Here is a 26,789-nt window from a genome sequence, read left to right on the forward strand (position 1 = left end):
GGACAGTGAAGGCCAGACGATAAGATAAAGTCAGAAAAGAATAGTGTGAACCAACAGATAGATGAGACGGGGATTAGAAAAACCAGACAGGGATTAGTGTACTCGGCCAGTCCTAACACCAGCTTTGCAAATAGAGGCAGAAGGGTTATTCCGACACGAAGCTGCAGAAAAAGCAGACTAGACTTTGTTCACCGTGCTGCCTGAGTGATGGCAATACAAAATTGCAGCGGAGCACAAAATGGCGGGTCGATTCGATCACGATCAGAAATCGAAGTTCCTCAACCTCAATCGGGAAGCTCTACCATCTTGATGAATTTCCAGGTTTAGATGTCTTGGTAAATCTGGGAATCAACCAAAAGACATGGGTGGAGGCTCGGAAACTCTCACTCTTTACTCATGCAACACCTTCTCTGTGCAAGGCAGTGCCTTGCGCTGCCTTTCGTTACTTCAGATCTACCAAGAAATGCAGGGCTACGCAAGGTGGCCTTGCATGGCTTGGTAAATCTGACTTTGGATTGCCGTGCAATGCGTCACGCAAGGGCAACGCAATCCTATGATAAATATGGGCCCTAATATCTTGTAGGAGGAGGAAAGAAATGTTTATTTTTCCTTTGTTCTGACCTGTACCCCCATCTGCTTTCTCTTGTATTAGCAAGGAATTTTTATACTTTTCGGATTTCATCAAAACTACACATGCAACAATGACACTATATTGGAATATGTAAACGTCGTAAACATCGGACAATCTTTGTTCTGTCACAAAAATAGCATTTATTCAATGTTGCTGTTATTATTGCTCGTGATTGGTTCTGACAAAAATGTCAATAAAATCATTTAAAAGCAATACTTTCAGCATACGGAATACGCTATCTCTTCAATTTCTGAGTTACGCGACAGCTTGATACATATATTGTAATGAAAATGCAATAGCCGTACTATTTCAATGACAACTTAGTTAGTGTTAGACCTGGCACCATTGGCGTGAGTCTCCCATCCATTTTTTCGCTGTGCCTCTGTTTTTCTGGTGAAAGGTGCTCTGGGCGCTGCGCCACTGACATTCAGTGCCGCAGCGCGTATGCTCCCTGTGTAAAGATGACATATGAATTGATGTATCCCTGATTGGCTTATTTGGTCTACCTGTTAGTCCCTAGTAATCTGACCTGTGTGTGCCTAGGGCTGGTAAACCAAATGCTGCTGGTGGGCCTGCAGCGCTGGTTTGCGCCACCCACAGAAGCAGCTTGTAAAGTGTATCCCTGATTGGCTTATTTGGTCTACCTTTTAGTCCCTAGTAATGTGGCCTGTGTGTGCCCAGGGCTGGTAAACCAAATGCTGCTGGTGGGTCTGCAGCGCTGATTTGCGCCACCCACAGAAGCAGCTTGTAAAGTGTGTCTCAGACCTGCTACTGCAGTGTCTGTGTGCAGTCTAGAACTGCCATCTTGGCTGTAAAGTGCACCCACTTCCCAGCCCCTGACCCTTCCCTTGGCATCATGTAAGCCACCCCTATGGTAGGGTGCCTTGTATGTATACGGTGGGACATGCTCTGATGTGTGTAGCATGTCCTGGTAGTGAATTACACCCAATTTCGTTTTCACTACTGTAAGGCTACCTGTTCTCCATAGGTCAGAATGGGAGGTTTGGCTATTACATTCTATAGTCCTAACTGACCCATAGAACATGGTGGGAAAACTAATTTAGTATGCCTGAGCTTATTATAATATTAAAATACATCTTTTAGTGAAGTTTATTTTTATAGTCTGTGTTTGAAAATACCACCTTTAGAAAGTAGGTATTTTCTTGCCTAAGCCTTCCAGTGTTCTCTGCTGTTCTGTGTATTGGCTGTCTGGTTTTGGAGGGACAGGGCAGGCTGAGTCAGACCTGGGTTGAATAGAAAGATCTGTATTGGAGTGTGGGGAGGGGTAGCTCCTGGACCTGAATAGGGCTATGCCTGGCAAGGTGAATGCTGGCTCCACCTCCCACTGTGCATCTGATGGCAGACCCCCTCTTTCTGAAAGAAAGGATGCAGCTTGGTAAACAAAGTGCTCCAGGGCTGGGCTGAACTGGTTCTGGCTGGGTTCAGTGACTTGTAGCTTCTGAGAACAAAGACTTTTGGGGTATAAATATCTGTGCTGAAACCCCTACAAATTGTATTGCCCCTGGATCTCAAGACGAACCTCTGTCCGTGGAATTGAAGGAAGCTGCAGGAGAGGACTGTCCTGGTGTTGTGTGCTGTTCCCTGGATTGGCCTGCAGTAGTTTTCATTGGACTGGAAATAGGAGGGAAAAGGAGCTGTAAGAGAATCTTGTACCTACAATCACCCAAGGGCTAGAGAGAGAACTAGCCTCCTGACTGAAGTCTCAGGACCAGTAGACTTCATTTTGTCGCCAAGGCCTGTTAGCAAGCCGCCGCAGCCGAGAAGCGTCAAGAAAATCATCGCAATGCTGCCGCCGAGGGCTCGCTGGCCTGATCATCGCCCCGCACGTTTGCGGGCCTCAGAATTATCGCTAACGCCTGTTTGCGAGCCGCCACAGCTGCGGAGCGTCAGGAAAATCGTCGCTCTGCTGCCGCTGAGGGCTCGCTGGCCTGATCATCGCCCTGCACGCTTGCGGGCCTAAACATTATCGCTACAGCCGCGGAGCGTCAGGACAATCGTCGCCCTGCTGCCGCTGAGGGTTCGCTGGCCTGATCATCACCCCGCACGTTTGCGGGCCTCAAAATTATCGCCACAGTCATGAAGCGTCAAGAAATTCATCGCGTCGCTGCCGCTGAGAACTCGCTGGCCTGATCATTGCCCCGCACGTTTGCAGGCCTCAAAATCGTCGCTAACCCCCGTTAGCAAGCGGCCGCAACCAAAAGCGCAAGGAAAAACATTGCTAGCCCACCGTAGCAGCATTTTTGTGGATTATTGACAACAACATCCCGGAACTGTGAGAAAAAAGGGTCGCAGAGACCATTGCCCTGAACTGAACTTTGCCTTCCCTCTTTGAAATATTTTTGCAGCATCCAGAGAGAATTATTTTTGCACAGTATTGTGGCTTTCCCATTATTTGGTCTTGTGATAAACCTATATATAAAGATAACTCTTTTTTTATACCTACCTGTGCTGGGTCCTTTTGTAGTGTTCCTCACTGTATTACTGTGTATGGTCATAAACGCTTAACACACTGCCTCTGAGATTAGCCTAACTGCTCGTGCTACGTTACCACAGGGTGGAGCAGGGGTTGTCAAAGGGGTGCAGCCCTTCACTCTGACTTAGGAAGAAGGGTCCCTGCATGGACAGTGCTATCCACTGCCAACCAGAGACCCCCATTTCTAACAGGTAGCATCATTGTGCTGGAAAATGAAAGGAAGTAATGTGATTAGGGGGGTCGGATAGCAGTTTTAAAGTTGAGTCCTCAAGGTGAAAGTTTGGGTGTTGGTGTTCAGAGTTAGACTTTTTCAGATGAAAGTGTATATGATGGAAGTTGGTTTATTGAAAAGGGTACGGATGGCATAAAAGCAGAAAAGAAACTTACCAAGATCATTCCAGGGCAGGTACTCTGGACACGGGACCTTTACAGTGCTGTTGGGGAGACCATCACCCCAGCAGGCATACATATCAAAGGTGCGATTACAGAAACGATCTAGAAAAAAAATCTGCAATTAGAAGGTTGAAGCTTGAGAAGGAAGAAGGGCAACAGATTGGAGAACGGAAAACAGATACAATACAAAAAGTGGCGGAAAGTAGGCATGAAATACGTCAAGAAATCAATAGAGGAGATTCTGACACGAAGAGGAAGCAAGAGAAAAAATAAGAGAAAGAGAGATAGAGAGCTTAAGAGAACATAGGTGGAAGAGAGAGTGATTTCTGAACAAAAACAGAGCATAAAGCAAGTGATAGTGACATTTTAAAGTCACAGTATTATCAAAGTGATCATTATTATTATTATGTAAATATTGATATTAATCGCAGCAGCAGTACACTTTCCACTCGGGGGCACATGGTAGCCTCTCACGGCTTGATCATGTCCTTGTCCCGGCGGCCTTTGCTGGGAGTGTGGGGGAGGTGCGCCATCTGGCGCGGGGTATCTCAGATCATTCCCCGCTCCTGTTCCATTTTGATGTCCTTCCGAGGGGTGAGGGCAGGGTAGTTCCCATCAATGCCTGGTACCTGCGCGACCCCACCATTCGCGCTGCTGTGATTAAATCCCTGCAGCGATACTTTGAGGAGAATGTGGGGTCCGTCCCTTCGGCTATCTCCTTGTGGGAAGCCTTCAAGACAGTTCTCAGAGGAGAGGCCCTGTCCCTCATTTCCCATGCCCGGAGGCGCGAGCGGGAGGAGGTTACCCGGGTGGAGGCCGAAATTGCTGAATTGGAGGGTGATTTAGAGGGCGGAGTGACGGATGCTGCACTGCATGTCCTACAACTTAAGCAGGCGGCCTACAGGGCCCTCGTCACGGAGGCGGCCAGGGGCCTCAGTAGGGAGCAGCAGGGGCGACTGTATGATGTGGGTGATAAGGCGTGCAAACTGATAGCGTGGTTGAATAAAAAGGAGAGAGTGAATCGTGTGGTCCCGCTGATTGAGAGGACGGATGGTGTGAGTGTCACCGAGCCAGAAGAAATTGTCTCCTGTTTCGCGGATTATTTCCGCGAGGTGTATTCTCCGGTCTCTCCTTGCTCGGAGGAGGACTCCCATTCCCTGCTTAGGGATATCGCGCTGCCCTCCCTCTCGGAGGAGGACAGGGTGTCTCTGGATGCCGCTCCTACATCCGACGAAATTGCCCTCGCCATACGTTCGGTTGCCTCTGGCAAGGCCATGGGCCCAAATGGCATCCCTATCGAGTTATATAAGTTGCGACCAGATGTACTGGCGCCCCACTCGCTGGGCTCCCTCCCGCCGGACCAGCGTCTGGCTACTATCGTGGTGATCCACAAGGAGGGGAGGCCTCGGGACCGGGTCACATCCTATCGGCCTATCTCGCTTTTAAATGCGGAGCCCAAAATTCTCGCCAAGGTGCTGGCCAATCGGCTGGTCGGCGTGGTGGGCGACCTGGTTCACCAAGACCAGTCCTGCTTTATCCCCCATCGCAATACAGCCCTTAATCTGCGGCGCTTGCACGGGGTGCTCGCACGTGTCCCATTCGTGCGGGAGCCGGCCATTTTGGCGTCCTTAGACGCCACTATGGCGTTTGACACGCTTGAGTGGCCATACATTTGGGCGATGCTGGCGAAGTTTGGATTCGGCCCGGGCTTCATCAGTTGGGTCAAATTGTTGTATTCGGGCCCATTGGCGCAGGTGGTGGTGAATGGAAGAGTTTCGGCCTCATTCGAGCTGGGCCGGGGCACGCAACAGGGCTGCCCCTTGTCGCCGCTCCTGTTCGCGCTGGCCTTGGAGCCCCTGGCGGAGTGGCTGCGGTGGCACCCCTCCATCCGTGGACTCCGTTGGACCCCCGAATATGAGGACCGTGTGTCCCTATACGCTGACGACATCCTTTTGTACCTAGCCTCTCCACGTAAGTCACTCATAGTCCTGGTTGATGTTTTACGTTCATTCGGCCGGAACTCAGGCCTTGTCATCAACTGGGCTAAATCATGCGTGTATGTGCTCTCTGGGGAGGCTCCTGTCCTTCCGCGGGGTTGTCCGATTCAGATTGCCTCTCAGGGGTTTCGATACCTGGGTGTCTACATTACTCTGGACCCAGAGGCTCGCTACGAGCGGAACTTGCTTCCCCCTCTCCAGCGCTTGAAGGAGGACGTCGTGCGCTGGCGGCGCCTGCCGCTTTCGCCGCTCGGCCGGGTGGCGTTGTTTAAGATGATGTCGTTGCCACGTTTCTTATACGCTCTCCAGAACACTATGGACCCAGTCCCGGCGCGCTACTTCAGTGAGGTGGAGAGTTTACAGCGCCGCCTGTTCTGGGACGGGAGGCCGCGCATTGCCCTGGCGAAGTTGACGCTCCCATGGTATGACGGGGGGATTGCCCTCCCGGACATTAAACGGTATTACTGGGCCTCCCAGCTAGCTGCAATTAACCATGGCCTCTATGGGCCCGCCTTGAACCCGGCGTTTGAGATGGACAAGATGCTACTGCCCGGTGGCGACTACAATCGAGCGCTCTACTCTGGCGCGCCCGACGCTCGCTTGACGGGACCTACGCGTGTCATGGTCAGAGTATGGCATGCGGCTAATGCAGCTATGGGGTGGAAGGACCGTTTGACCCGGGCGTCACCGCTGTATGCGTCTGAGAAGTTGGGCTCTCTCTGGACCTCGAAGGGCTTCGCGAAATGGGACATGATAGGCATCAGTAAAGTGGGGGATCTCTGGTCGAGGGGAGGATTTAAAACATTCGAGATGCTGCAGACGGAGTTTCAGTTGCAGGGCAGTGAATACTTTCGATACCTGCAGATCCGTCATGCACTGGGCTCCGTCTTCCCAGACGTCGCCTCCATCCCGGAGTCTTCCCCCCTGGAGGATAGAGTGCTAGATGGCCACGTCCCAGACAGCACGATCTCCCTTATTTATAAAAAACTGATTAATGATCGATCGGGCTTGCTGATTGGCCTTCGCGAGGCTTGGGTCGCCGACGGTCTGGAATTGGACGATGAGGACTGGACCTCCGCGGTGGCCTCTCCGAAGGAGGTGGCTATACCGGCTCGCCTCCGCTTCGTCCAGCTTAAGATACTCCACCGGGTCTACATGACGGGGCCAAGGCTTCAGCGTATGGGCTATACTGAGGATGGATTGTGTAAGCGTGGTTGTGGTGCCGTGGCGACCTTCCTGCATATCTTATGGGAATGCCCGAAGGTGGAGCGATTCTGGCGCGGTGTGCACAAGGTCCTGCGAGTGGTTACGCGTGTTGCGCTGCTGCCGGAAGCGAGGAGATGCCTGTTGAATGTGTGGGAACCAACTGACTACTCGGCTCCGCAAACGTGGTGGGTGACTCTGGGATATATGATTGCTAAGCGTGACATTGCGCAGCTGTGGGGATCCCAGAACCCCCCGACGGTGTCGGCCTGGAAAGAGCACATGGACTGGTGCATGTTTTCGAGAAAAGGTGGTGTATGTGGCGAGGGGTAAGCCTGGGACATGGGTGAAAGTGTGGGGCCCCTGGAACGCCTACCGTGGGAGTATTTGCGCGCCACCATTGCTGCCTGCTGCCTCACCAGCCCCGTCTCCTTAGCTGACCCCTTCCCCTAGCCCCGGGCACAGGGTTCCCCCAGTCCTCGCTCTGTTTCCCTTCCCCTCCTTGGATTCCTCTGATAGTTGGGGTTCCCCATTGGGGAGCACGTGCTGCTACTTTCGACTGTAGGGTAGCCTTGTGGGTGTTGTTTTTTTTTTTTTTGCTGTTTGTATAAAATGAAACCGCACTGTGACGTATTATGGCTGTGGCCCATGATGTTGATGACTCCTGCTTATGCTCCTTTGTAACGCCAAGTGTTCTATGAACGTATGCCATATGTTTCTGCCATTCCTAGCGGCCGGCCGGAAGGTTGTGGGCCCATATTTGTATATTCTTGAGATTTGTAATAAACGGTTTAAAAAAAAATATATATATATTGATATTAATAATTGTGTCGTGCCTTTCATTCATGGTTGTACAGTGTAGCGTTGACTCATGGCACTTGAGAAGTATTTGAAATAAAATGTTAACAAATGGTATGGCAAAATTAAAGGTTTAGGTTCTAGAAATTAGAAGTTTGAATTTAGTACTCTATTATGAACACATTGCTAGAGAAATTCTAAGGTCATATAATAATAAAAATAATGATTATAATACTAATAATAATAATATTTCAAACAGAAGTTCAGGTATGCTAGTTTCTTTCTGGAATAGCACTGCCTGCTTCCCCTAGACTGGAGCAGGCGGTGGGAAGGGGCCAGGAATGCTTCTGCCCACAGCCTCCGTCCTGCAATAACTTTGACTGGCCTGGTGTCTCCGGGCCCAGGATCATCGAGTTAAACGTTTTCGGACCTGATAATTCCTGGCTCAGACACACTTGAAATAGCGACTTGGGGTGTGTTGCCAGCAGTTATTACACCAAGTAAAATAGCCTATCAAAACCGCTTTCAGTGGGCCACGGGGCAAGAAGAAGCTACTGGGCCCGCTGTGGGTGTTGAGACATTTTACTCCTGATGTCCCGGGCCTGACTTACTATGGGTCCTGAGCAGTTTGGCCAAGGACCCTTTTAGTACTTGACTCTCAGTAGTAACATAAGTCTAGCAGTCCAAGGCTTCTTGGGGAGTGGGTGGGAGGTAGACACAGGGAGGTGAACACAGGCTCACAACTCAAAATATAGTAGCAATAAATGATTGTCCAGTCAAATACTCGCTTTTATGAATAAATGAGTATTTATATTAAGCATGGGCGGAGCAGGCATAGTGCCTCTACGTGGAGTTCCACGGAGTTAGAAAACAACTCAGTGGAACTCTGCTTCGCTCCCTCCCCCTCCCAAAGTAATTATAATGTTTAAAAAAAGGCACTTACCCCCATGGCTGTCTCCTCCTCGCCATGGCCGCTCTCCTTCCTCGTCCTCGCCGTGCTTCTTCTTAGATAACACCAACGTTGTATGTCTCAGGCGTGCAAGACAGACAACTTAGGGGTTATCTAAGAAGAAGGATGGTGAGGACGAGGAAGCAGAGCGGCCATGGTGAGAAGGATGCAGCCATGGCAAGTAAGTGCCCTTTTTTAAACATTATAATTACTTTTGGAGGGTGGAGAGGCTGGCTAACTCTGCTCCGCCATGGCGTCGGAGTTTTGCCTAAGCTCTGCGTTCGCAACGGAACACGGAGTAGGCAAAACTCCGGAAACTCCTCTGACAGGGCGGAGTTAACCACCTGGGGTTAATTTAAACACAACCACGCTGTACAATATGACATACACAAACAATACACACAGTCCCCTGAAGGTGGGGCTTTAATGCTCGATAGGCAGAACCCTGAGTCCTGCCTTCTTCTCACTACTGGTTGTGGTTACACCCCATTCACTATACGTGACATTCAGTTTAAATCCCACTAGTAGACAGAGTCTCAGTAGTCCCACTCTGACTCTTCCCAAAAATCAAAAGTGTGCCTGAACTGCTACATGGCACAACAAGTTCCAACTGGGCTCCAGCCCATGATCAGCCTTACCTGCTCCTGCAGGGGTTGAGCTACCAGAGTTCCCAACATCCCTTGTTCATAATACACACAATTAAAAGGAGGGAGAAGGAAAAAAACCCTACCTCATCCTCCTAAAAAATAATATGAAAACACAAACAAAGAGGTAGAGCAAACAACAGTTGTCCCATATATGTTTGCAAAATGTAGTAGATTAGGAGAGCACACTTACTTTGTAAAAACTGCCCTCACCCACAACAACTTGTGGCATGCTTCATCATAGGGCTGCTACTAACGCCTCTGCGCAGACCAATGCTTGAGGTGGAGCAATAGGGAGGGGTAAACAATGCAACAATACAACAGTGATAAAGAAAGAAGGAAAAGACGGGATCCTATAGAAGTGCAGATAGATTGTGAATTTAAAACTGGCTATGGGATATCTCTATAATATTTTTATTCCTAGATTCCCTAGTCAGAGTTAAAAAGGTATAATAAATATAACTAACGGATAGTGGTGGTGTGAGTAAATTAGGTGCTCACCACCCCTCCATTCTGCATAGTGGTCAACATGTTTCTGCCGGTTTAAAACGTATTATCCGGCATTCATCAGGACAAGTTGGATCCCTATGCTACTTTTCCAAAAACCCTACAATGCCCACTTTGATGGGCTATACTCCACCTGTAAGTCTGGAGTAGTATGTAACTTTACTCTTCCAATTGGAACTGAAAAATAAAAAAACAAAACCATAAAAACAAACTATTTCCAATACATCAATTCAATACAAAGAAATAATATTGTCGTGTGCTCTCAATAATTCTCATACATTCGCAAACAACCCAATTTGTGCGACCAGGGTGTTTCATAAATGATGAATATCACACCCTTATAACTCATCGGGCATACAGTGGGATGGGATATATCTCACATAATCTGTGAACCATATCCATAGATACTAATGGCATGCTTTTTCTATAAGACAAACGTGCTGAAAAAAAGATGAATACCTCCACACTAGCAAATATGATATAAAAGATACAGAGGCACCCTGCCCCATATTGTACTCATAGGTTTAGGTCTTAGGTGCAATATATCTCGGTCTCACAATGTACAGCACTCCGCACCTCTTACCGAGTTTATTAAGTAGAAAGCTAGAAATGGCACTGGAGTATAGGGCGACCCTCTGTAGTCACACACTGTGGGGAAAATCAGATCAATATACTCAGAATAGTCACTCCTTTGTTAGATTCTTGTGAAAATGGTATAAAATTCCACACCAAACTCCAAACACTCATCCCTTCTTATTAAAGATTTTTATCGGAGTATCTCAACCCTTGACAGACGTCCCATCATGAGGGCATAGAAGAAAGGTATGCTACACACATCTGCAACAGAACTCTGAATACAGAAAACTGTATGCTTCTCAACGACGGAGTATGTCTGTTAGCAGCGCGAGGTAACATACTCACACCAAAGTGAACGTCATCCCCTAGATTCATGCAACATTCCTCTGTTGAAATGTATGACGCTTAGCCTACAATTCTGGTGTATTGTATATTACCCAAATCATATAGCCAACTAAGTTATGGTACCCCCCCTCCTCCTTACTTCATCAAGAGTGGTGCGCCGCAACTGAAATCAGTCTCTCTCGGTGCCGTGCAGGTACCTCGAATGGCAGTCTTCCGTCCATTATTGATTCCGCTTCCCATCATGTGGTGCGTGCGTATGACGAGGCATGCACCACGTTAGAGCCTAGACCGCTGACCTAAAATACAAAGGCTAAGCGTCCTCTAACCAGGAAATCGTGTGAATATCGAGGCACATATCACGTTCAGGTCTAGACCGACAGTCCGGATTCAGACGTTATATTTGAGAAGTTGGCCTGGCATATGCTGTCTCCTAGTTATAGGGACACCTTGCACCAGTCCAATTCGACTCTTATTGATGATAGGTTTAAGACAACCTTTAAGGAAAGCTATCCTAGTGGTAGCTGAGGAGAGCAGCCTTCAGGCTAGGTCTTGAAGGAGTGTTAATCTTATTGTTTTACCATAGATAACCTCTTGAATGACCAAATGAAAGAGTAGCCCACACAGGTATATATATAAAATATATGTATTTATTCTAAACAGAATCCCACAAGTCTCTTTATCAGGCTGAGGCAAAGTTACAATTCAAACAAGCATTGATAGATACAATAAATAGCACTGGAATCATAGGGCCCCGGGGGGGGACCAAACCATATATCAAAAAAGTGGTATAAGAACCACGACAATTCTACAGACAATGCCTAGGGCATTTAGGATCGCTGGCCCCTTAAGAATCCACCCCAGGTTATGAGGAAGGGGACCCACGGGAGGCGCGTGCAGTGGAAATAGCTGCTATCGGGATCTCGATTAAAGCCTATGGAGAATGTTGCGGTTTGATTTAAACAGATTAAAGTCACTTCTAGCAGGAGTACAAAGTTAAAACTTTAGAGTTAAGCTTTTGAGGAGCCCACTACCACGAGAGTACCGGAGTACCACTGTTACCTGCCCCAGGGAAGCCGGGTGCATAGGCCGTTTTCGATGTCGGGTCGCGGGCTGATTTTCAATGGGAAAATGTACAAAACTGCTGCTAGCCAAAAGCGTGATGATGCCGTGAAGATTGAAGTTGTAGATCTTGTAGAGAAGAACCTGAAAGCAGAGGGGACAGAGTCTGGGTCACGGCACAGTGACCAGGGAGCTCAAAGGAAAGAGCCCTTCAATGTCGGGTGCTTCAAGTGGAAAGAGGTGTAGCTTGGATCTGCAGCCACAGGCTCCGGGAGGCTTCAAGGACAGCCAGCTTTGGAAGGGCAACTGTCCCTTGTTGGATGAGGGTCGCTGCGGTGTTAGTGTCTGGATTGGATCCACTAAGCCTTGGCAACCGCAACCCATACAAGATGAACAAATCAGCTACTGGTGCAGACCCACGAGGTCTGTGAGAGGTCTCCTTTGGAGAGACTGTAGAGCAGGCCTGGAGCAACCAGAGAAACTCTTAGGTGTCGAGATTTTCCTCCGCTCGGGCCCACAAGTCGAGAGACAAGGGACCGTGGAAGGCAGCAAAATGGAGTGCGTAAAAGGGAGCCCACGGGCTACCGGAGGGGGCTAGGGTGCTGATCTTTGGCACAATTGCTGCTTGGTCATTGGCTCAATAATGGGCCAAAGCACAACTTCCCCATTTGTCAGGGTCGTGTGCTATGCAAGAGGTGGCCGGTGTCCTGGGGTATTGGGAATCTCGGCACCCACGCGGGCCACGGTGCTCAGGTTTGCTGTGCACACTCACTGACCTCTGGGATGCTTAGGAAACTCACCTCAAGGTTGCTGGAAGTCGACGAAGTTCGTGAGAGCAGCAAAGTTCCAACTGGGTCACTTGCAGTGTTTCAGGTGCCTGCCAAGCAGGGGGGTAACTCCTTTACCCCAAGGGAGATTTCTTCAGTCAGCTGGGTAGCAGCTTGTCGAAGGTCAAGTCTGTGAAGTCTAAGATTAATCTGAGGCTCTGGGGCCACGTTATTCACCTTTATCCCCAAGATTAGGGGAGTGTCCAGAGTAGTGTCCACCAATGAGAGGTGAGGCGGGAAAGGGTGGCTACACCCTCTCCCCTTTGTGTGTTTCCCACCTGAGCGATGGGCAGGATGCCCCTGAACCGGTTCCAGGCGGTGTATGCAGAATGTAGGCGCTGGGGCTGCCTACGTGCAACTCTGAAAGGCAACATATGGTGCACCCACCCTGTTCCAATCCACATATCCTGTCTGGGGAGATGCTAGCACCTCCCTGCCACAGGAGCCCTATTGTCCAGCTGGCGAGGCTGGGATTTTCCCCAGCAACAGCCAGCCAGAGTCGTGTGGGTGGCGAGTAGTAGCCATTTTGTACTACGTGTGCACTTTTAAATTGGTGTCTGAATTCTGCTGCTTTTCCCATTTCGCCCCTCTAGCAGGGGGGAATCGTGCCCTCATGCCCAAGGCTGGACTGGGGGTAGGATTCCTACATGTTTGACATCAAACACAATATGGTTCAGTGTAGCCATTCTCAAGTTATCACGCTATCGCGATAGACTTATAATGCGGTTAAGAGTATATGGTATGGCTACACTACAAACAACCCAGCAATGATTTTATGAAGGTTGCAGAGAGGCTCTACTCATGTAGGGGTCCCCCCTCACACATACCTCAGCACCCTGCCTTGTAGGATTAGCAAGGCCTGCTATAGGGGTGACCTATGAGAGTATATGTGTTGTAATGGGGTGGGATACAGGGTACCTATATCCCTGTAAGGGGTGCTAGCACCACCTTACCCAGACTACAGTAGTGGTCTGGTGGTGTCGTATGGCTGTCCCAGGGAGGCACAATAAGTGCTGCAGCCCTGGTAGGCCTACTGAGGGACCCATGCCCTGGGTACCTAGGGTACCATCTACAAGGGACTGTCAGGGTATCCTCAGCATCCAATTGGTTTGTACCTAGGGTACTCACATCAGTTTTAAGGAGAAAGCAGATAGGCTGGGGTCCTGGATAGCAGGATCCCAGCCAGACTAGTCAAAAACCACTCAAATACCAGGCAAAAAGTTGGGGGCAACCATTAGTCAGATTCCACCTTCCTACATTATACTTGCTCAAACCCGGAAGCAAAGGGGGTGATGTTATAACATAAATACTAAAGGTTGCTGATAGCAACAAAACAATTATATTGAAATTTAAAAACAAAACTCTGTATACATCAGAGGCTGGCTGTTGTTGCCATCCCTAGTCCCATAAATGCTACTAGCTCTTCTCCACACGACATCAAATGTCAAATAATACAGGTTAAGCACTCTCACATCTCATAATATGGACCCAGATTAAGTCATCTTAAACCACGGAACATCAGCCCAATTTCCTGAGGCATGTCAATTTACATCACCCAAAGAAGGTGTTTATTAATATTATTATTGTACGTAATAAACACTAAAAATTGTAAATTCCAATAGTGTTAATCCTATAATACTCCTGAACACTTCCGCTCAGTAGAAGTGAGAGTGTTCCCAGTTGGTAACAGAGCTACAATACCCTTCAGGAATCAGGATCCCATCCCAATGATGACAAGTATACTCATGTTTATTGGCGGGCAACCTAAATAGTAAAGTAGAGTTCATTTTCTACCCAGGGCTGACCATGGTATTTCATCTTTGAGCCCTGTTTCGTGGCTCCCAATACGGTACACCCACTTCTGCTCACGTATGAAAAGAGCTTGTGATAACTCCCTCGTAGACGGTGCAAACGAGGGTTTATCCAAGAACGTGTGATGACTACCGTATGAGTAGCGAAATGCAACTTTCAATATTGCAGCCCATCGCGGGAAAATAACCCCGTGACAACGTGCGATTCACCACAAGGCGGTACCATGCTATAGTCTGCCGCAACCGTGGACAATGATTAAACCACCTCGATAGAGCTAAAAACACAAACCACAACAACAAAAACCTGCAATGGGCCAAAGCGCGATTAGAAAAACAGCGATCAGCAGCGCCAGGCATGCAATACACACCTGGTAGGTGTTAAAAAACACCATAAAAGCCGAAAAAAAAACCTACACAAACTGACCAACACCCAAGCACCATGGAGGCAGCCGAAGCAGGTGCAGAGAACGAGCGCAACCCCACAAGCACCCCGGACGACCAGTTTGGGACCTCGGGGACAGGGAAGGGCAAGGACAAGAAGACGAGGAAGGCGAAGTTCAATCCGCAAGTGAACAGGATCATAGTCACGGAGGTGATGGAACACCATGAACAACTCTTCGTAAACTCCGTGTCGCTGGACACCAAAACTGCAATATGGCGGGACATCGTCGACAAGGTGAATGCCGTCGGGGAGCACAAGAGGACAATGGACGAGGTCAAGAGGCAATGAAATGACATCAAGCCGAAGATCAAAGACAAACTTGCAGCCAACCAGAAGGCAGCAACGTTGACTGAAGGTGGGGGCCCAGCCCCACAGCTGGAGCTGGATGACATGGAGGAGCTGGTGTCCACAGTCATCAGTGGGGAGACTGTGGCCGGAGTCGAGGGACCGGTCACTGCTCGACAGGACACAACACAACTGCAACAGGGTGAGTGACCACCAGGTACTGGGGGGATGGGTGAAGATGGGCACAATGGAACACATGCACAATCAAGCACAGTGCACATCCACAATGACTCTGGGTCATCGTCCAGATCAACAGACTGTCACAATGTACAAAGCCATGCTGTCTGAATGTCAACCTGTACCATGTGGATACACAAATGTGGACACATTGTAATACACCATCTCCCCTTCACATCACAGGGGCACCGTCAACACCTCCTGCAAAGCAGTCACAGCCATTCTTCGCGGATGACGAGGAGGACAACGCCAGCATCGACACCCAAACCATCCAAGACATCATTGACCTTATCCGCCACTCACCTCCAGGATCAGGGCAGCCCAGCTACATCGATGAGACCCCACCCACCACCCAAACCACCCAGCAGGAGGCTCCCACAGCCCCGGCACCCTCCCAAGATCTCCAGGAACAACACATGGCCTTCCAATGCTGCGTGCTGGAGTGCCAGATGGAGACGGCTGAGCAGGTGCGGGTGGGCTTCGTATCATGGCTGCCAAACTGGACACCATCCTGGGGTGTCTATGTCCGCACCATGGTCTCCAACGAGACCTGACTGACATCGCTGGAGTCATGACGTGGAGACAAGAACAGCTGTCCGCTCAGGGTGGCTCCAGAGATGCCAGCCGTGAGCTGGCACACATACGGAGGCTCATGGAGGACATGGTGTAGATGGAGGCGGAAAGGATGGCAGCTACCGCTGCACAGAATTGACATGTAGCTGGGATCTATCATGCTATACTGACCTCCAACATGGCATTGCCACCACACGTGGCGCTGATGAATGCTGCTGCCCCCACTCCATCCACATCACCGCCCCCTGGTGTGGCAGTACCTACCAGTGCGGCAGCCGGATCCACTCAGGCCTCTGGTGTGTCAGTGCCTCCCTGTGCGGCAGCCGGATCCACTCAGGCCCCTGGTGTGTCAGTGCCTCCCAGTGCGGCAGCCAGTTCTGCAACACCCACAGGTGGGGCAGGGCACACAGCCGGGGACGGGGACGTGGATGGGACTGTGGTCAGAAGGACCAGGCACTAGCATTCATTACCGCCACCTGGCCTGTTCCTGCTTGGTCCCGCACATGGCCTTGTGACCTCACACTGACCCACGATACACTCCGATGCACTCACCTTGGACAGCGACATTGACTTCCACTTCCAGATTGATGACCAATGACACGGCGACCAGCCTGCGGACTGTACCCTTCCCTTCAGCAGTACTTGTCATCCCCTGAAGGACTCTGGCTGGCCCTCCACAGGCCCATATTGTGTAGTGTGCTGGGCATTGCCCCTAACCGCTCCAGCTGCATTACTACACTGGATGTGCAATAAACATCCATTGACGCACTGCTGTGTCATGTCTTTCATCTGTCATGTATGCATGTGTGGATGGATGTAGGGACAGTGATTTCCCTTGCGTCAATGATGCTCATCCTGTGGGATGCCAGTCAGAGGGAACTACATTGCAATATGTGTACCGGGTGCCGTGGACACTACAACAGGGACAAATGCATCACTCACTTCCTTGTCCGGACATGGACTGAGCCACGCCCAGAGCCCACGTGTCATTGTGACAAGCCCTACGCTTCTCCGGCGTATGGTAGCCGAGACCACTCCGCTTACGCTCAGAGGGGTTGCCGTCATTGCTACCCGTTACAGGCGAACTCGCTGGTGGTGTGCAGGTCACTGGTCTAGTTGTCAGCATGTCACAGCCACTCCCTGAGGGTAGGTTTGCACGCACACCACACCCATCCGGCACAGGCATCACAGGCCATGTGACTCCGCCAACATAAGGGGTCGACGACGTCACATTCTCCTCTGCCCGTGGTGACTGGATGACGGACGCCACGGTTCCCAATCATGAAGGGCACAAGAGTTTTGTTGCGCACAGGGTTAGTGGCGTACAGCATGGGCCGAACACCCATGCTGTACAGCATGGGCCGAACACCACTTGGCGCTGACTGGGGCTGCACAGGGTTAGTGGCATCCGAGGCCTAGCGGACGGCACAGGCCTACCACCACGTTGCGCTGATTGGGTTTACACAGGGTTAGTCGCACCCGGTGCATTGCGGCAGGCACAGGCACCTGGCCACAGGACAGTGACTTTGGGTGCACTGAGTCAGTGGCACCTTAAGCTGCTGAGCGGGTGGGCACCCTGCGATGATGCCCCGTCCCGGTGGTGTGGGCAACTCAGGTTTAGTGTGCCCTGCTGGACCGCAGTGTAGGCCAGAGCAAACGGGCAGCGCGGGCCTACCGCCACGTGGCGTCGCATCAGGGTGCACAGAGTTAGTGGCACCTATGGGGCTGAGCAGGTGTGCAGCCTGCGATGATGCCCTGTGCACTGGTATGTCCTCTGCCATGGCGTAATCAAGACCCTGCATGAAACGTGAGACCTGGTGGCCTGCAGAGCGGAGCAGCATGGTGTGGAGTGTGCCATGTCCGCGGGCCCTGGGCCTGTGGCTTGCAGCGGCACGTGGTGGGACCTCCTGTCTGAACGCCGGTGGTGGAAGGTGAGCAGTGCGGCCTGGGTGTGCATGGGCCGGCATGCTCCGATGGGCATTGGGAGGGGCTGGGGTGCCTCTGTCTGTGTGTGCATGGGCAGGTAGCCAATGTTGTCTTGTGCAAGTGTGTGTACTGTGCCAGTCATGTATCTGGACTATGTTTCAGATGACGGCTCTGACTCAGATGTGTGTCCTGGTGTACTGCTATACCTACCGACACGTGGTTGGAGACACACCGGTGGCAGCAGGTGATCAGTGTGGCTTGGGTGCGCAGGGGAGGCTCTCTCTCTCTCCCTCTCTTCTTCTTCTTTCTCTCCCCCTCTTTTCTTCTCTCTCTCCCCCTCTCTTCTTCTCTCTATCTCTCTCTCTCTCTCCCCCTCTCTTCTCTCTCTCCCCCTCTCTTCCTCTCTCTCCCCTTCGCTCTCTCTCTGTCCTTTGATGTGCGGAGGACATACCTTCTCATCATGGTTTTTGTCTTGCAGGCTGTGACCTACGGACTGTCCCGCGGGGAGCCGCCATGTGTCTTCATTTTATTTCGGTTTTCATTTTAATAAAGTTTTGTTTGGTGCTTTGGAAGTGAATGTGTGATGCTCATTTCTGTGACGACACATGCATTTAAACTGTTGTGATTGTGCGACATCATGCAGAATATTTTGTACATGTTTTTGTGTAGCTGATGTGACATGTCTTTGTGGGGGGGCAGGGAGGGGTGGTCTGGGGGTAGTGTCGGTGGGAGTTGTGGCAATCTTGGGTGTCCGGCCCGCATGATGAGTGGCTCCCTGACATCTGTTTGTCCTGGTCTGGTCTCCCTTTTGTGGTGCTGGCTGCCATCCGACTTAACACCGGGTCAGAGCAGGTGTAGATTTCCTGGTGCTAACGCGCCTTATTGCTTGTTTTGTGTTTTTATCGCTGATCTGTTTGGTCGTTGAGAATGGTGAGGAGTGGTGTGGTTGCGTCTTTTGGCACAGGAACACCGACTCTGCATCTCGTTAGCGATAGTTGCGGGGGTCCTCTGTGGCAATGTTTTTTGCGGCTGCTATCGCGGGAAAGCTGGTGCTGTGGGCTGTTAGTACCAGCTTGTGAATGGGGAGGTAAATTTATCACGACTGTGGCTGCGATAAAGTGTCGTTAATTCGGCGATAGCTTCTTGTGAATATGGCCCTAAATGTGATTTAGGGTCTGAGTCTTTTGGAGTTTGCATGTGTCCTTTTGAAGTGTGCACTCCTCTATCCTGCTCTTCCTCCAGAAAGTAGTCTGTCACAGCAGACTCCAAACCTGATAGCCCCACAATACAGGCCATGGGAGTGACTAGAGTTTCACTCCTGGATTTAAGCCACAGTGATATGTGCATCAAAATGTTACCCAGGGCCCCAACCCTACTCTTTAGGATACTCTTATCAGCCTCATCTCCATCCTGAGATGTGCCAGACCTCTTTCTAGAGACCTCTCCCTCAATCAAAGAGCACTATTTGAAGTGTACCGAAGAGTTTGTCTCTTCCTTCCTCCAGTGCGTGTGCCACCCAGCTCACAGGAATGCAGCAAACCGCAAATCTGTCTTGGGAATTCCTCTACCTCCAAATGCTGCTCCAGTCAGCACTGGGTCACCGAAAATAGAACCCAGAGCCCTTCATGTATTACACAATTAACAGGCACACATACACACAGCACATGCATGCAACCACAGTGTGCTGCACATACTAACATGATGTAGGTCAAGGGTAAGTTAAGCACAAAGTAGCAGAATCTTTCATGAGTGAGCCTGTATTCCTCACTCTAGTAAAACAGGTAAAAATAGCTGTTCACTTCTACTGATCACTTTGCAGTATACTGCTACCACCGCGCACATACTACATAACTCCTGGCAAAGGCAGTAGTCTTTCACTGCTATGAGGGTACCATTTTGGGGGCCTCTCTCGGTCCAACTAGTCTGTAATCTGTGAGACGGGCATATGTCATGGCACAAACGCATGATAGGTGTTCGCCCATGACAACAAAAATCAGCCCCAGGGATCCAGATACCATTGCAGATGGAGCACTCATCGCAGGGCTGGAGCATCTAACTTGTAGTGAGGACCCTAGAGTTTAAGCATCTAAAACAGAAGGGATATAAGTTAACTGACTGTCCTCTTACATGTGATTGTGGTCTTTTCACCGTCATTGGCAGACATGACCATAAACAGGGTCTACATTTTCAGCCAAGAGGGTAATAATGATCCACATTTGTAAAGCACAAACAATCACCCGTAAGGGTCTCTAGGCGCTGGGGGCCATCGGGAAGATTAAGCAAGCTTTTGCCCAGAGTCACATGGCGCTGGGCTAATCTGCCGCTGGCGATCGAACCGTGAGCCCCAGATTCCAGAGTCAGTTGCCCTGGCCGCGGCGCCACACCTCTTCCTCTAGGGTAACTAGTCTTAGCATCTCTTAAAATCCTCAAACTTCTCATTAACATCAAACAGGTGTAAGGAGTTGGCACAGGCTCCTCAAACTGCAATTTTCCATCACTGCCCATCAAACAGTACGCCCATGCTTAGCACTAGGGAAAATATGCTGGTCACTCCTGATGGCTGACTGAAATCACCCAGAATCGAGCAGCCCTATTGCTACCAATATTGTCGTCAGCAGTCAACACAGAAATCTCAACAGATTACCCAAGCTCTGGCATTTGCCAGGCAACTTTCCGGTGTCCAGGGCTCCCTGATGACCATCTCAAATTCCTGATACTGTTACACCTGGGATCAGTGTGGCTGCACCCTTAGAAACGTGTAGATCCAATGCAGATGACAAGCACAAAGCATTCAGTCTATTACTCACACACCTCACTCAAACCTCTGATCTTGACCATTGTTAATAACACTGTATTGAGTTATTAGCATTTTTTTTTTTATACAAGCTTTGTCGAAGGCGATTTATAGGCTATTCCATCACAAAATCTAGAAATTGAGATATAATTGCAGTTATTATTCTGAACGTGAGCATTAAGTACTGCACCTACACCCAGAGGCGCTGATTACGAATGGCATTACAATCAACACCATATAACTTAGTTGCCATGATGAAATGCACATGTATTGGTAAAGACGATTCTTTTCCAAATTACAAATGAATACATCATCCTATATTATAATATATACATAGAAATGTAGGCAGTATGCTAGTTCCTTGCTCTCTAATTCGGTTACTGTACAAAGGTGTTGCCAAAACAAATTTTTGAGTCCAGCACAGCTTTCCGTGGAGAGAAGCACAAACCATGCTGAACCCAAAGTCCAAGGTCTTCCAAACAACTTTGTAAAAAGATTAAAGACACAAAGTAGGTTTTTTCCTATCTAGTTGAATTAAATTAATAGTTAATTGCAACATGCATTAAAATCATGAATTCTGCTGTACTTCCTGTGCGAACAGAAGTTTGAATAGCACACAAAGGTCCGAAGTGTCTATTTAATGTGTGATTGTGTCTATTCATTACATGAGGTGAACTTGATTAGGTTTGTATAGTTATACTGTTCACTGTTACTATAAAAGCAAAAATAAAGGCTTCTCACCCAAGCCTGCAATTAGTCCAGTACTAGGACAAGTGAGACTTCATTCCAAATGGTTCATAGATATCTTTTGCCTGAAATACCCTGCTTTTCTAACTGTGGGAGACCATGCATTCGATCACAATACTGCTGGGGTGGGAAGTAGCTGTCCTCATAAATGGTAATTTCCGAACTGGACAGAATTGCGCAACGCCTGCCTTTCAGTGGCTTGCTGATCTGGCTCTAGATGGGGATGTTGTCACCTAGCCAGTACCACGACAAGCCAATCAGAAGGTCCCGTCAGCAGAAGGACATTTACTTGACAAGTAGGGACTAAACCTATAAAACCTGATCAGTAATACACACCTATAGTTCCTTACCGTTCCTCATACCAACTTATATCCATTCCATCCTGTTCATATCTCATCCAAGTCTGCTTATTAAAAGGGTTCTGGGCGCAACATGCAGTCACCCGTCGTTGGGAGTAAATCTAAAACTCCCAAGAAGCGATTCAAAAATATGCTCCAATTAAAAGATTTCATTCTATAGAACCTGATTACTAATGAATATCCAAAGTGGAAAATGGGAATCTTAACATACACTCTATTTTTACCCATAAATGTGACAAGTGAAATTGATATCAAATCCTACCATCTCTAAGAATCTGAAGAAACAATGGAGGGTTACATGTAATGTCACGGAAACTCCTCTTTTCACAAGAGCCACACAATCACCAATTATTCCAATGGCACTATCATGATCCAGGGCATTGACAAAAATCTAAGATCCTTTGAGATAACTTTCGGCCACCATCGCATAGCTAACAATTTCTAAAATCCCCAAACCCAACCAAGATACAGCATGATACACCCAAAAGTAACACTAGCACTAGTCCGTGAAAGTTAATGGCCTTCCTATCTACCCCCACCCCTGTAAAGGATTCCACACCCCATTCAGGCACAGATGTGATTCCTCAAAATACATCCTTTCAGTGAACAGAACTGAGCAATTCAAGGAGGACCTTAACCACCTTCATCCGACCTAGATCCTAATAAGGCTATAAAATTAGATCTGATCAATACATTATCTGGCAATACCACTGCCTTGGGTATAGAGGAACTCCCAATCTAAACAGATTAGCACATTCTTAGGGTCCCTGAGATCTTTGTCCAGGACTATTATTAAAACACTGTGAGTGATTCTGTGATATTTCCAGCATACAGTATTATCCATGGGAAAAGATCATTCCAGGGGGAGACACATTGGTGGCATTGATGTACTCTAAATCCCTGTCTAGAAGGGAGTATTTATCTTACTCTGAATGTGTTTGAGTGAGTAGTCAACATGAGCAGCACCTTCATCCCAAACAGTTGTCTTTAGCCTTTGGGTGATAGTCACACCAACTGCAACAATCTCTAGGAGAGTAGGATCTGCTTCACATGGGTACCCCCACTTTTTACTGGTGTTTCACTGTTTTTCGTCCTTAGTCTGGCTGTGGCCCTGGTAATCAGGACCCCAGCCTAGCTGCTTCATCTCTAAAATGGTTTGCATGTACATTAGGTACATATCTAATTGGATTCTAGAGTGCCTTATAAGCCCCTAGTATATGGTATACTATGTACCTAGGGCATAGGTACCTCAGAGGCCTACCAGGGGCTGAAGCATGTATTTTGCCACCCCTGGGAAGCACTCCAAAATGGCACCACAGGTCTGCTACTGCAGCCTGGGTAAGGGTGTGTTTGCACCCCTTACTGTGGTATAGGCTACCTATATCACTACCTTTGCACACACATATAAAACCTATAAGTCACTCCTATGGCAGGCCTTAACAATCCTGAATGCAAAAACAACAGTTGATGGACAGAATGCAGAACAATGTCATACATTCACCCCAGTACAGAGATCTGGGCCTAAATCCATTGTTTTTTTGCTCACCATGCCGTTCCAGTTTGAACCCAGCCATATGCAAATCAGTCTTGGCCCTGTGCCTCATGGGAACAGTCCAGCCCGAACTGCCAAGCCAGTTCCTCCCTGGACTGGAAACAAGCATCCTAGGACCGGTTTCGGGGTTTCACCCCTCTTCAGCCAGGATAGCTTGATTCCAGTGGCATGGAGAGGAAGGGACCCACGTCTGGGCATACCCTTCCCACTGTGGGTGACAAATGCAAAAACAACAATTGATGGACAGAATGCAGAACAATGTCATACATTCACCCCAGTACAGAGATCTGGGCCTAAATCCATAGTTTTTTTGCTCACCATGCCGTTCCAGTTTGAACCAAGCCATTTGCAAATCAGTCTTGACCCTGTGCCTCATGGGAACAGTCCAGCTCGAACTGCCAAGCCAGGTCCTCCCTGGACTGGAAACAAGCATCCTAGGACCGGTTTCGGGGTTTCACCCCTCTTCAGCCAGGATAGCTTGATTCCAGTGGCATGGAGAGCAAGGGACCCACGTCTGGGCATACCCTTCCCACTCGGGGTGACAATTGCAAAAACAACAGTTGATGGACAGAATGCAGAACAATATCATACATTCACCCCAGTACAGAGATCTGGGCCTAAATCCATCATTTTTTTGCTCACCATGCCGTTCCAGGTTGATCCCAGCCATATGCAAATCAGTCTTGACCCTGTGCCTCATGGGAACAGCCAAGCCCGAACTGCCAAGCCAAGTCCTCCCTGGACTGGAAACAAGCATCCGAGGACCGGTTTCGGGGTTTCACCCCTCTTCAGCCAGGATAGCTTGATTCCATTGGCATGGAGAGCAAGGGACCCACGTCTGGGCATACCGTTCCCACTCGGGGTGACAAATGCAAAAACAACAGTTGATGGACAGAATGCAGAACAATGTCACACATTCACCCCAGTACAGAGATCTGGGCCTAAATCCATCATTATTTTGCTCACCATGCCACCCCAGTTTAGACCTGGCCATATGCAAATCAGTCTTGACCCTGTGCCTCATGGGAACAGTCCAGCCCGAACTGCCAAGAGGCTGAAGAGGGGTGAAACCCCGAAACCGGTCCTAGGATGCTTGTTTCCGGTCCAGGGAGGACCTGGCTTGGCAGTTCGGGCTGGACTGTTCCCATGAGGCACAGGGTCAAGACTGATCTGCATATGGCCAGGTCTAAACTGGGGTGGCATGGTGAGCAAAAGAATGATGGATTTAACCCAGATCTCTTGACTGGGGGTGAATGTTTTGATTTGTTCTGCATTCCGTCCATCAATAGTTTTTTTTGCATTAACAATCCTGAAGGCAGAGTGCTTGGTTTTTATGTGAGAGGGTGCCCCTGCATGAGCAGAGCCCTTCTGCAGCGTTCAGAGTATCTCCTCTGATGCTGTTTGTGGTGCAGCCTGACCATATACTCTTAAGTGCATTATAACCTCATGATAAATGCTAACTTTGGGATGGCTGCACGGAAACATGTTGTGTTTGATGTCAAACGCTTTGGAATACTACCCCGCCCCCCCTACCAGTTCTGGCGGCGGGGGTAGCATTCCACCCTTCTAGAGGGAGAGACATGTTCACACTGGTCTAACCCGGTAGGTCTTTTTACAGCCCTGGCATCACAAAATGGATGCCTTTGCCACAGACACGGGTCAGGCCTCCTGCTGCCGACTGAAACTCCGGCAGGGGAGGCCTGGACAATAGGGTTCTTGTCCCAGGGAGGTGTAACCACCTCCCCAGACAGGCAGATGTGTATTGGGGCTGGGCGGGAGCACTCTCTGGTGCTTTAAAGTCCTGGACTGGGGCACACTTGGTGTCCCTGTGCATAGTCCAGTTCAAACTGGTTGCAGGGGCTACCTGCCCCTGCTCTGGCGCGAAACTGGACAAAGGAAATGGGTGTAACCACCCCTCTTACCAAACCCTCCCATAGGTGGGTCCCTAGAGTATGTCCAACCCCCAAACTTAGTATAAGTATGGGAACCCAGTCCTTGCAACTTTAGATTACCCTGGACGAAACTCTGCAACATATATCCTGGACCTTCGACTTTCTATCTTGACTAGAAGATGGAAGAAATCTCCCTTGGGGTCAAGGAGTGACTCCCCTGCTTGGCAGGCACCAAAGAAGCAACTGTCTGGTCTGCAATTCCGAAGCTCCCGTTGGACGTCGAAGTCTCTGCATCACCAGAGGTGAATTTCCTGACTTCCTTGAGGCTACCCTGAGTCCACAGCAAAGCTGAGGCCCATGGCTATCGTGGGTGACGAGGAACCGTGACCCCTGGTGACCGCGTACTACTGCTGGTACATCAACTTCCTGGTTATCCTTGAAGTTATGCTTTGGGCTCCGAGTAGCCCCAGCCTTGAGCACTGACTGCTCCGAAGATCTCTGGCCTCCACTCCACGAGTGACCAATGGGCCAGGTTCCAGTGTGACCGCTTGAGGCTCCTTCGCAATTGCTAGCCTGTTGGCTAGTGGGTCCCCACGAAGGCAACTCCTCTTCTGCATGGGCTTTCCTGGTTGCTCCAGATGTGCCCCGTCTTACCCTTGCTGGGTGAGTCCCTCAGACCTTGCTGGTTTGCACCGACGTCCTTCTTCTCTTTCGACAAGACTTGCCGTTGCCAAGGCTTGTTGGGTCACATCTGGTCGCCGACACCACAGCACTCGACAAACTTTATGGAACATCTCGAATCCGGCTCGTGGACTTCGTCGACACCTCCTGGACCTCGTGGCTGAAGAGTCAAGACACACATCAACTCACCTAAAGCACCCAACATCTGTGGGCATTGGTCCATCCTGCCCTCGGTCACTGGCAAGTGACCCAGACTCTGTCCCCTCTGCTTTCAGGTGCCTTCCATCCTAGATCCAGGCTTGGATCTCTTCGGACACTTCTCCTCTTCACGGCAGCAGCACTTCTTCGCCGCCTGAACTGTGAGCTCCACTGCGGGACGGGCTCCGGATGGAGGTGTGGGCTTCCTGTGCTGGGCTGAGGGCATGCCGTCTATGTCTTTCGCTGTAATAAGAATGCTAGATACCGATGGAATGACTACCCACGCAGCCAAGGTATGATTTGGAAAGTGCACAGACTGCGGTGAGTGGGAGAAGGTCGGTCCTGGAGACATGTCTACAGCCTTAGCTCTAGAGTAGCAGTGTGACCCCGCCTCCAGCGCTCTTTGTTCACTAACCAAGGCCCAGGCTGAATGTTATTGGCAGGCCTGCTGCTGTGATGAGAATGAGTAGCATTTTGGTGATTTTGTTGAGCCTAATATAAACATACTATACAACAATAATACTCTCCATAGCAACTCTAGTAATATTGAGACCCTTGATTAAGCTAAGTGCACTGAGGCATGGCTTAGTGGAATGGCCTCTGCGCAAATTGGTGCCTAACTTTTCCCGGTCTTATTATTTCTACGTAGCGCTGAGGAAATCACCGGGTCTCCACATAACCATAGCAGACTTAGCCAGGGCTTTAAGTGGGAAAAAAACTGGGGGTGGGCAAATTTCTTAAAGGGGTGTGGCCTATCCGAGTAGGGGCGTGGTCTAAATTGAGATAACTAGCATTGTGTGCTTAAGAAAATCATGAAGTCGCATCCAGCAAAGGATAATAAAATAGGCAAAAAGGTATATTTATTAAGT

General features: G+C 49.4%; 1 protein-coding gene across 1 annotated transcript in view; it reads right to left on the minus strand.

The window, feature by feature from the left end:
* The window catches only part of GIPR (gastric inhibitory polypeptide receptor), a 1,954,711-nt gene that overhangs the window by 1,759,062 nt on the left and 168,860 nt on the right, over window positions 1-26,789 (minus strand). The window contains exon 2 of the mRNA XM_085627720.1: window positions 3,513-3,620. Coding sequence (XP_085483846.1) covers window positions 3,513-3,620 — 108 coding nt within the window. The remainder of the gene's footprint in view (window positions 1-3,512; window positions 3,621-26,789) is intronic.

This window comes from Triturus cristatus, chromosome 9 (genome assembly GCF_964204655.1).
Source record: "Triturus cristatus chromosome 9, aTriCri1.1, whole genome shotgun sequence".
In the NCBI taxonomy this organism is placed as follows: Eukaryota; Metazoa; Chordata; class Amphibia; order Caudata; family Salamandridae; genus Triturus; species Triturus cristatus.